General features: G+C 31.1%; 1 protein-coding gene across 3 annotated transcripts in view; it reads left to right on the top strand.

Annotated features, from left to right (window-relative positions):
- The first annotated feature begins 4430 nt into the window (after window positions 1-4430).
- The window catches only part of dachs (unconventional myosin-IXb-like dachs), a 185278-nt gene continuing 177177 nt past the window's right edge, over window positions 4431-12531 (top strand). Inside the window, exons 1-5 of one of the 3 annotated variants that reach the window (XM_071890594.1) lie at window positions 4431-4625; window positions 4688-4953; window positions 5014-5150; window positions 11206-11304; window positions 11474-11876. In XM_071890594.1, coding sequence (XP_071746695.1) covers window positions 11212-11304; window positions 11474-11876 — 496 coding nt within the window. In that variant the 5' untranslated portion in view covers window positions 4431-4625; window positions 4688-4953; window positions 5014-5150; window positions 11206-11211. The remainder of the gene's footprint in view (window positions 4626-4687; window positions 4954-5013; window positions 5151-11205; window positions 11305-11473; window positions 11877-12531) is intronic. The other 2 variants (XM_071890603.1, XM_071890602.1) reach the window with 2 other exon arrangements.

The following is a 12531-nucleotide window of genomic DNA, read 5'->3' as shown; positions in this document are numbered from 1 at the left end:
ATGTGAATTCTGCAGGTGAAAATTGAAATGAATATTTCCTACCAAATTTTTCCTATCACTAGCACCGATATTTTTATTGTCTGTACGCTTTTTTTGTGAAATCATTACGTCTTAAAAGATAGGGCGTACGCAGGATTACATTTTGAGTATGGCTTGGTTCTTGGAATTTTTTGAAAAAAATCCAAAAATTAAAAGTTTTTGAAAAAATTTCAAAAATCCATAGCTATTCACAAAAAATTACATTTTTCGGGAAAAAAATTCAAATACTAAATTTTTCGGAAAATAAATTCAAAAACCCATAGCTATTTCACATAAAATTTAATTTTTAGGAAGAACATTTAAAAAATTAAATATCAAATATTTATTTTTTGAAAAATTTCAAAAATCCATAGCTACGTAGAGAGAATTAAATTCAATGGAAAAAAAATTTAAATATTAATTTTTTTGCTCTGCTGCATAATTTGCCGCAATAAAGAAAACAAATGTCTAATAAAAAAACAAATAATCCTTAATTTGGTGAGGGATACATCCCCTCCAGCCTACCCCTTGCGGACGCCTTTGCAACGCCAGTAGGAACTCAATTGGATCATAAAACTAAAAAAAAAAATATTCTCTGGAAGTCATATAAAAAAAACAGTGAATTGGTCTTGGGTTATGAGCCCACTAAGTGCCCCGCGGGTATATTGCATAACCTGTGGGGCGAAAAAGAAAATAGAGTCTCGAATAAGGGTTTCCTTTGCCAATTACAATGATTTGGTTGTGGGTTATGAACCTACTCCGGGCCATGTTGACATATTTTTTTGTACTTTTAAACCCTATTTTTCAAACGTTATTTATTACTAAGTAAATATAAACCAAACCAGAAAAATTGTTTCCAATGCAGAAAAAACTCTGACAAAGACGAAGCTTTGACCAAGATGAAAATCTGATAAATATCATGACGAAAAAGAAACTCTGACGAAGACAATGGATTAAAAGACGAAAACATTAAAAATGTCTGACAAAGACAATATTATGATGCAGACGAAACTGTGACAAAGACGAAAGCTGATTAAATGATGACAAAGACTAATGACTGACGAAGACTGTTGGCTGACGAAGACGAGACGAAAGTGAAAATAGATGAGGAAGTTAACACTGTTTCACTAATAATTTGTTAATTATATTTGTTTTATTTTATATTAATTACTTTCATATTGTATCATTTGTCTTTTTAAATTTGTTTGATGCTCTGCTTATGACTTCTAGTTATAATTAATATAATTGTTTTTTTTTAAATTTACCAATTATTATTTAACTTACTATTATAATCATAACTGATGAGTGATGGGTGATAATCCTTACCTATCCCGTAAGTTTGATAATCTTGGTAAGGATACAAAAGCGTGCGCGGAGAAGGGAAGAAATACTTATGGTATCATTGTCCAGTGACTAAAACAATTAACATCTTCCTCTATCAAAAAATTTATCAATTCCCGCCTTTATTATTAAATATTAATGTAATATTAGATACTGATGGTCGATAGAGAACTGAATAAAATTCCTAAAATGCATAAAATAACGTCTCCTTCTGTCTTGATTTCTGGAAATGGAGGACCAGGAATTTGAAAATACGTACTGGACGAGAAACAGATGGCTTATCGGATTTGTCGATATAAATGTGCCTTTATTCCCCTGTCTAGAATTAAACGCCTCTCATTATTCTCATCTCATATCAAGAGCATGGATATTCATCTATAAAGTAAAGATAATTGATGAATACATCAAGTCAGACTTTAACTTTGATCTTACAAAAATGTTTATTGTATGTATATTGCTTATCGATTGCTAATCATCTACGTTCAGAAAATTTATGTTGAAATAAACGGGTAAACCTATTCCTTCCCGAGGAACCATCATTAAATTAATGACGGATGTTGGTAATGATGTCATTTATAGAAATACCCCAATTGTAAATTGTGAAGTTGAGATAATTTTTAGTATGTTTTGAGTCATCCACACCAAATCACGATCAAAGTTATCAGTAAGAAGTATAAAATATTTACTAATTTTGAAATTGAACTTTGAATTTTATACCATCTAAAAGGAAGTCTTCATTTTTTAAAATTTTTATCCATAAAGTATGATTCTATTTTAGCTAAAATATCAAAAATTATAATAAACAACTCATTAAATGGCATAAACAACTGCTTAAATGGTCACAACAACGGGGGTAGTTGCATTGGGTATAGCATTATAATTAGCAATTGTGTGTATCCTTCATGATAATAGTATGTTGCTATATAAGCATAAATAACGTGGAAAAAAATATTTTTTGATGCTCTTAATAAGGAGTAATATCGCCAGACATTACTACATAATTAGCTTTTGCTCTAAATCTTTACAATGTATCTAATTATAACATTTTTTTATTAGTATGTTTATTGTCTAATTTGATGATTTTGACATTTACTTTATTATTAATAATTATTTAGATCTCATCAATATCTATCATGTGCACAATTGTATATAGCAACGTCTACATCATCTTTTGATTAAACTCCACGTCTGGTTTGTGTTTTGCAACCTAAAGTAAATGACATATTTAACTGAATTCCGATGTCAGAACAAGAAAATATTATTTGAATCAATCTATTATTTCAATATTCTGTATTTATAATTTATTGTTACTATTAGTTATATGGTTCTATTTGTTTAATTTTATATATTTAACATAAATGTATGATGTTTTATTTTTTAGTATGTAGATTATACTTAATTTAATCCTTCTTTTTAAACTTGGAACTTCAAATATATTTCGAAATATTCTACTTCATAGTTTCATTAGATATTATTCTGAGAATATGGTTCATAATTATTTGCAATTTCATGGAGTGTGACGTTTTCAAATCTACTGCAACAGATAAAAAACGTCTAAGTCAATTATACGTAGTATATCTTCATTAAACATTTTGCTAATAAATACCTTCGTTATACCCTCAAAAATCCTAATAAAGCAGGCAGCTGACATCAGTATTTTAAACAATGATACCATAAGTATTTCTTCCCCCTTCTCCTTGCACGCGTTTTTCTCTACAGGATTATCAACTTTGTACTAATAGGCAATATCACTGATAGCCAAGCCGTTAGGATTGGACAAGAAATACTATAACTTGTTTCAGTATTAATTGGATAGGACAACGGGAGCAATGTTACTTGCATAGTGTAGGTATGTTAAAAAATGCCGATTTACGGAGAGAAAAAAACTTGCAAGAGGTCTGCGCGGAAGTCTAGAAGTGTTATGGTATCTCTATAGAAAAGAAATGCTACATTTTCATTACTTAAATGGGGGAAATCAATTTGACGTCATTTATATTTCATCTAGATAAATTGTCACTCTTTCACCCAGTTTTTTTTTTTTCAATCCATTGCATAGTTTAATCGTACGATTTGCTTAAAAATAAGTCATTTACAAATAGCCTTCAAAATCACAAATAAAATAAAATGGATTTAATAAAAGGTACATTGGTCGTTAAAACATACTTATTTATTTAGTATCGTATAAACTTTCTAACCAATATATTAATGCGAAGTACATACATTTTAAACAGTCATTAGCACTGTCAATCTTTATTAGTGCACAATATGAAAGTACATTGTCTTAATTTTTAACCTCTTTTTTTTCAATAAGTATCATTTATTGTCGGAGGGCGTGGGAAGATATTCATATATTCGAATTTCAAATTATACAATTCAATTATAGAAATTTAAAAGTATCATCTTTTGCACAATACTATATTCTGTAATTGCTGAAAATTTCATTCAATTCTCTTGATGTTTAAGAAAGTTGTGTTGTTTTATTGGAATATCATATTATATAAGATCACATGTCATCAGATTAGATCATTTGTTTTTATATTTATATATTAAAAACTTAAAAACGAACTAAAAGGTTACTGTTCAAATTATTATAACAAACTTATCAAAATAACAAATACCGAATATCATCTATTTGAGGAAAAATGTATTTAAATAATAACAAATTAAAAAACTAATAAATCTACTGTATATTATATTAATATAGCATAAAATTATCCTATTAAAACCACTATAAATTTCAGGATTTCACTCCCTCCATAGGCCAAAAAAAACCCTAAAAGTACTCATTTGCAAAATTTTCTTGAGGAAGCTTATAACGCACCTCAACTCCTAACTGTTAGGCTCACTTTGCTAGCCAACCACCCACTCTTTTGTTATTTAACAGCACCCCATGAATGATGATCACCAGCCGCCACTGATTTCCAGCACTACTTTATTCATAGATATTCGCTTTTCAAGAATTAAATAACAATGCATTGGATAATAAAAAAAGTCGCTCCCGCTCTCTATGACATTTCATCATTTATGAATTTATCATACATCCATTGAATCATACTTCCATTTGAAAAGATAGTATTATTAAAAACTTGTTAATATACTCGTAGCATAGCACAGCGGTTCAAAAATTGACAGCGACATCTATCTTCAGAATGTGGAGATATTACAATTACTTAAGCAGTACGCGCCCATTTATTACTAGTTCTGAATGTCAATTCCGTATTCGGATTCCATGGACCCTGGATTTTGGGAATACTCTACAAAGAAGAGTAAGTGTTACGAATATTTTTTGTTATTGGTGATTTGTTTTAATTAATCACATTTTTTTCAGATGAATTCAAGGAGTTACGTCATATTATTAATTCAGAATTGATTATATTAATATTATAAGTACGAGTAATATATTAAGATACGATCTGGATTATGAAAGAAATTTCATAGTTACATACGACTTTTGTTCTAAAATACAGGACGGGTGAGAGTTGGCAAGGGGACCCGTAAGCCGCTTCAAGCGTGTTTTGTATAGATATTTCTTATGGTATAAATTGCTTCGATTAACTTGCTCCGTCTAGGATCGAATTAAACTCTTATGTCAAGGTATTACTGAAATATAATATTATAGACATAGTTAATACTTAATGTAATTCACCAATCTAGGATAATTGATGTTAATTATCATGGATCAACTATATGGAGATAATTAATTACTCTGGTTTTGAAATGTTGGAGACTATTTGATGTACATATTAAATTGTATTCAATTACGCATTTGAATTTATTCTTCTTTTAGGCAGGTAAGGAATTTCCGAGTTCTATGTTTCATAATTCATCCGACTTCAGAAACGATTAAATTGACTGGTATTTTGTTGTCTCTACATTCATTTATGTCAATTTTTCTGAATTTTGTCTCTATTGTTTCTTTAAAAAAATGAACTATCCATAAATGTTTGACGTAGCAAAATCACTATAATTTCTTATATTGTCACGATAAAACATTGTTCTTTCACGTACCCCAAGTTACTTGTAAGTAAGAATATCAAAATTGTAATTCCTGAAATCGAGCTATTTTTTATATTTATAAATCCTGGGATTTACTTTCTAAATCCACGTTTAGATATTACGCTGACCTCATTATTGTAATGCCATTTCATTATAAGGATATATCAATATGATGTGACTACAAATTTGTCACATTTTTACTCTTCGGAAGTTATTTAATGACATAAAGCTGATAAAATTTTGAATGAATTCTTTTTAGAAACGTGGATTTAAACCATTACGTTTGACATCCCTGATTTCAATTAAAGTATAAAATGTTTAAAGCAAAATGAACTCCTAAAATATATGTAGACTCCAAGGATTATTTTTCTTGAGTTCTCATTACAATTTTTACATTAAATGTCAGGAAAATGTAGATATTTGACTGGATAAGGCCGACTAATTATGTTACTTCTTGATAATTAGTGTTGTACTTTTTAAGTTACTTGTCGATTTTCCTGATATTAAGTCATTTCTATCGATTTATTTTTGACAATTCATTATAGGTACAAATTAATTACAATATTACCATTGTGATAAGATTTTTACCCCTTCAATACGCTGCAATTTTGTGTGAAAAAAACACTAAAGTGGCTTAAAAGTTAATTTCTTAATATTTAAATTTTCAAATACTGCATATAAATTCATTTAAATAGTAAAACTTTCTTAATATATTCTCTTGACAAATTTAATTTACAAAAGTTGATACATTTATCTATTTTTGGACTATAACTCAAAAACTTGCACGGAGGTTAAACTAATTATTGAAGGGATTTTACAATCCGTAGCAATCCGAACTTACGATTTAAAATACTTTCATTAAATTCATTTTTATTAGGCTTCATTTCTATGTTTTTGTTTCTCTTATTGGACTTAAAGTTATTTCAACCTTAGACTTAGAAATAGGAAGCCAAAGCTTTTTCATAATTTAACTACTAATTTTTCTAAGTAAGCTGACTTATCGCGAGGTTAGTACAAACGAGACGTAAATAACAAAACCATATTTTATAGTTTTATTCAACTAAGGGAAACCAAATATATTTTTAAAGGAACATGTTTATGACTGTTAAGTTTTTAGGCTGATTCTAGTAGTGCAAAGTAACATAACTGCCTGGGTCTCAAAAAAATTCAGTGCAAAATTAAGTTAAGTGTTCAGACCAGCTTGGACCAACTGCATCGGGCAACCCAGAAAATAGAAATGATGGTGCAAAACGACCTAACTGTATGTAAATACTATAGACCAGCATAAAATTTACGGAGTATAAATGTGTTAAGTGACTTTGCTCCAGAACTCATTAGTATTTTGACATTTTGTGTTTAGGGGACATTATTCATGGACTGATATTAAGTATATTGACTTATGCAGGAAGGAAAAAAACCCGTCGAAACTGGTTTAATAGACATAAAAAACTTAAAATAAACATATATGGGATTGATAAAATCATTGGTTAAGTCACTTAAGACACCCACCCTACGATATATTGCTGGTGATTTTTTATTAAGAAATTTGCAGTATTATTTTCATCGTAAATCTATTTTAATTGTCTCATTTTTTCTTAGATAATACTCCCATTGAAGTTGATCAACCCTTAAATAGAGTTAATAAATTATGCTACTTCAAAATACTGCATTTTACGCCGATGACTTCTAAAAATAGCACTAATTTGCAAAAAATAGCGAAATCTGGTAGCACTGAATATTATATATTTACTTTAATTATTGGTATCCTTACTTTTTATAATTAGAATACTTTTCTTAATGACGTTTGAAGCCGTCCAAGAAATTCAAATTCCTACAATAACTAATAAACTATGTGAATCCTCTGTATATTACGTATGTATACTTGAAAATTCACATGTATTTTTATTATTTTGAACTTATTTATTTTTTGATATTATGTGGATGTTGTAGGAATCTTCCGTATTTTATTTAGAAACAAATTGTTTTATGGGGACAAAATCTAATATAAAATTTATTACCATTTTCCTACCCAGTGTTGCCTTGTCTGTGTGTGACTTTGAGTGAATGAGTATTGTCTTATATCTAGTTGAGAGCAATTTATATTTATTTAGTTGAGTTAATGTTTTATTTAGTAGTTAGCCGATGCGAGATTCATTAGTTTATTTGGAGTCAATCATGTCTCATGTATTTATAATTTAACATACTATAATGGTAACGGGTTACTGATATATTTGAACCGATTATTACAACGTCAATAAGACAAAGAAAATTGGTAATCCCCATAAAAATTGGAGTTAGAAAATTGTTCTTCATAACAGGGGTTAGAGGTAGCCTTGTTTTATAATATAAAGCAAGTGAATTTCACGTAACGGCATTTTTTATTTATATTTTATTTCAATGACAAAGTATCGAAATCCTAATATAATTTTAAAACTTCAGATCATTCAAAAGTTGTTGACATCGCTGAAGACGGAGTTCTTTTTGACCTTGGGACAGGAGTGGCCTCTTAATTCTTCTAAGCGACCTTCCTACAACCTTTTGGATAGCCTTGCTTACAATAGACCGATGCACCTTCTTCTTCTTGGCGTACTCTGACGTCTTCATCGTTGGGTTGACCTTAAAGGCCTCCATGATGTCTTCATGCTTCACTTTGGTAGGTTTTCTACTCTTGAGTTTGTCCTTAAGGTTATCCCCATCAGCCAAACGATTTCTGACCACACAGACTTTGGCGTTGCTGATGTTTAAGGGCTTCAAGATGTCCGAAGTGGTCCTCCCGGCGCGGATTAAATTGTCTATGTTGGCTCTTCTTCGCTACATATAAATAATTTTTTTTTGCAACATGTACATCAATCAAAGGCTTAGAATCTAACCTATTCAAAAAAAAAAAAAATCGGAACTTAAAGATTTAATCATCAACACGTATTCAAAACTGTATTTTTAGAAGGTTTAATTACTTTTTCTACACCCGGTATATGCTGTGACGTTCCATTCTAAATGTATGTGTGTTTTGTTTGTTTAGTTTTTGGTGTTATTATTCTGCACATATTGTAATATTTCATTGACTGAATGATAGATTATTATTTTTCTATTTTAGTAGGTGTTGAAAGTGCGTATTTATCAGTTTTTTTCTGTATGTGAAGGGTGGCACTATAATAAGAAGTCCCTTGAAAAGACTTTACTAATGTTGTTTTGTAATGCGGTACCCCGAGATACTGATGCGTTTCAAAAGTACTATACTAAATTGGTATTAGAACTGGCTATAAGTGTAGAATAGAGTATTTTTTAAACATTTTTTGTTGAAAATAATGACCCCTTTTTAAGAAAGGATATAAATTCATACCGTGATATAATATATATAAATATAATGTTGCCAAATATACTGTGCTACTACTTACCCGAATAATATGATAATTTGCTCGGAATTGGGTGTATCTAACATCTAGTTTTTACTTTGGCCTTTAATCTCCACATTACTATATAAAGCATCTTTATTTAACCTACTCAATGACACCAATTTGAGCTCTGTGCATTAACACGGTTCAAAGTTCTTGTCGATTATTTAAAGGGGTGTGCAGGTATATTGGGACATTTTTTAATGGGTTATAAGTCCTTAAATTTGAATTTTACAAAAAAAAAAAAAAAAAAAAAATATATATATATATACAAAAGTTGTTCATCTCTCGATGGAGAAAAGGATTATTATTCGAGGTGACCACCGACGGGGCGATATCCTTTTCGAGGTAGGGCAATAAGGAGTAGCAGGCCAGAACAATGTGTGCGGGATTTACCTTGGCCCAAACTTAACGATTTATTTCTTGAGGTCGGCCAAACTATTGTGGGGCTCGAACAAACTGCCTCTCAACTACCCCTAAAAGAAGTAGTCCATAGGGTTCAAATCGGGAGAGTTAGAAGGCCAAGTCTGCTGGCATCAGAAGTCGATGTTTTTCTCCTTGAGCAAGACGAGGGTATTCTTGGCCTTCTGAGCGGGGGCTGCGTCCTGTGAACCCGTTGCCCCCATCATTGGCTTTTATTCGTGTGATGACTTTGTTCTTCAGCACCTCGCAGTACTTGTCAGCGCTGACCCTCTCTTTTATGGTTGAAAAAGATCCACGGCATCACCGTCCCGTTAGACACGATGACCCCCAACGTCATGAACGAGACCGGAGACTTGGTTGTGTAGACCATGGGGACCTTCTCTTTCTTGTCAGCTAAGAAACGGTCGTTTTGCCTGCTGTATACCATATTTAAGGTCCATTTCATCTCGTCCATGAAGAAAGTTACAGGACGATGCTTATCTTTGAGGAGGTTCAATAATTTGCGGCTCCTGGTCATCTGGACTTCTTTCATGTTTGATGTAAAGATGTGCCGCTTCGAGTGCTTGCAGGAGGTCAACTCCAGGTCAGTCTTTATCGCCCTTGGGACTGTTCGCGTGCTGACTCCTCGGGTTTTTGAGAGTGTGGCCATTGGTGTCACCGGAATAGCCTCAATCGATCGTTTAAGGCCTGCCAGAAACGTGGGATTCCTATTCTTGTAGCTTCTTGCAATGTGGGACTTCCGTTCGAACTGGCCGGTTAGCTTCCACTTGTCGTAAATCTTGTAGACCATCCACCTGGGATACGACAGTGTCTTGGGAATCGCGGGAAGCTTGTGTTCCGTGCGAAAAAGGTAGATAATGGTCGACGTTTTCCTTTGCTCGCATGTTTATTTGTTTACCTATTTGAACAAAACTTTTTCTGCTTAAACTAGACATACAACATCACATTTCTTGTAAAAAAAGTTATAGCACTTTAAAAAATGCCCCAATTCACTTGCAAACTTCTCAAAAGTTAATGGTTTCTTACTGTGACTATATATAATCTTCATAGCAAGTTAGATCAAAATCGATATGTAAATATTGCCATAATCCTGATGACCAACAGACAAATTAACAAAGACAGATATAAACCTAACCTCTGGTTAACTTCGTTGGCAGATATGAATATGATGTTTACCCCTCAAATTATGGAGCGAGCCAAAAATTCGTATTGTCTTTTATATTTAAAGAAAAGTCATCAAATTTCTGAGCCTTTCCCTGACTAAAACACCTAGGGACTCTCTTGCAAGAACATGTTTTTTACGACATTTTTGTTGTATATTTTAGTTAAAAAAGTATAGATACTAATTTTGGTATTGGAACCAATACCGAAAATATTTGTATTGTGACAACACAAGACTCTAGTATCAAACAAAAATTTTCAATTTTGTGTGCCTTTATTTCAAGTTTAGTACAAAAGGAAGTATAAATTATAATTCAAAGTTTCAGATAATGTAGGTACTATTTTGGACATGAAATGTAAAATATTTGTTTATTTTGATTTCTAATTTTATTAATCATATAATTTAGATCATGTTATTCAAATTAGAACCTTGTTTTTTAAAGCAAAATATTGCATGATATGAAAATAATATAAAGAGTTCACAGGGCTTGTAACCATAAATAAATTCCTGTAAACCACGAAATAATGATATACGCAGATATAATTACAATACAACTGACGAATTTACTTTTTCAAAAGTTATTTGTATTATTCTTACTTATGTAATCAGATGGAGAAAAAAAAAATGTTGGATGTACGCAAAACCACTCTTAAAATTCCTAGGGTGACATTTTCTTCTTATCGCCGGCCGGTCTGGTGGAAGAAAAATCATAGACGCTTTTTGAAAAAATAAAATAAAGTAGTATATTTCAAGAGGTTGACATTAAAAGTGACATAGAAACCAACTGTGCTACTTATTTATTATTTTCCTTAATTCAAAACACTATATTGGTATCTAGCATTATAATAGTATACTACATATTTTTATGTGGAGTGCAAGATGTCTCTATTACTTCCTGATCAAATGTATGAAGAATCCAATTCATCTAATCACAAAAGGCAACAACTCAAGAAAGCTTCTCATAACATGAAGGTCTGTCGGAATATATCAATCTATCTAAATATGTAAAGATTTCTCTCAATTTTGACGAGTTAAAACTGTGTGTGTTCATATTATATATTTTTATTTTTCGTCAAATGAAATCTTTTCATAAATCTAATTCTATGTATATAAACATATATGTATTATTCTTTCATGAAAGAATTTCAAGATATCCCCATTATCTTCGTCCTCATCTTCACTGGAGGAGCTGGAGTACAATAATTCAAGTCGTAAATACGAAAAAGAAATGGGTAGGATATTAAAAAGGATTCAAAATATGAGTTCACCTTCACTGGATCTCAAGTCGAAAAAAAGCCATCAACGTCAGTGCAGTGAATTACTACTTTTGAATCAGTCCAGAAGATCTGTGATGTTTAATGATTGTCGTAGTGATCGGTGTAAAAAGTTAAATACTAGTGTTAGTGGTCTTGAATCAGTAGTGAATTGTAGTAATAAAAATCGACGTGGAAGACTGAGGAGCTCAAGTCATCCACGTTCCTCTGATGAAGGAAATCGAAAGAAATGTTCTCTTGTTGGAAGGCAGTTAAAACGTAACTCCAAAGGTAGGATCTAATCCATTACTTATGTAGGGTGTTCTTTTTGTCTACGATCATTAATCATACTGTGGTCATTTTTTTAGCAGATGTTTTTTTAAATGCAGTTCATTTTTTATATTAATACCATATATAATAGTTATATATATTTTTCATGATTAGGTAGGTACTCAATTAATTATGTTACTTTTAGTGCAACTGCATACATTAGACTGTCCCATTTTTGGGTTAATATTTCTGCCCTACCAAAAAGGTACTCTCTCTATATTTTTTAGGGGTCTAGGTGGTGACTTTGCCTTGAACATTTTCGCTTCCGGTTATTTCTCCTCGAGGAGATTTTGCTGCATGAAATATTCATATGATTTTACCAATAGGATTTTCTTGTTAAAAATGATATTTTTCACCACAACAAGTCGCATCATTGGAGCTCTAGATAGTATTAGAACTCATCGACTATTCCTTCTTTATTAACTATTTCATCACTATTGTCTTTTTTTTTACTAATACACCAATTATTACAAAATATACATACAAATTCCTATCATTTTTGACTTATAACATCCTATTTAAGATTATAAAGAGGCCTTGAATTGCACAATTTCAATCCAAAAAATCTTTTTTTCAGATTAAAATGACAATTACCACACCAAAAATGGCATGACAA

Source organism: Lepeophtheirus salmonis, chromosome 1, assembly GCF_016086655.4.
Source record: "Lepeophtheirus salmonis chromosome 1, UVic_Lsal_1.4, whole genome shotgun sequence".
Taxonomy (NCBI): domain Eukaryota; kingdom Metazoa; phylum Arthropoda; class Copepoda; order Siphonostomatoida; family Caligidae; genus Lepeophtheirus; species Lepeophtheirus salmonis.
This window is presented reverse-complemented; position numbering and strand designations above follow the sequence as displayed.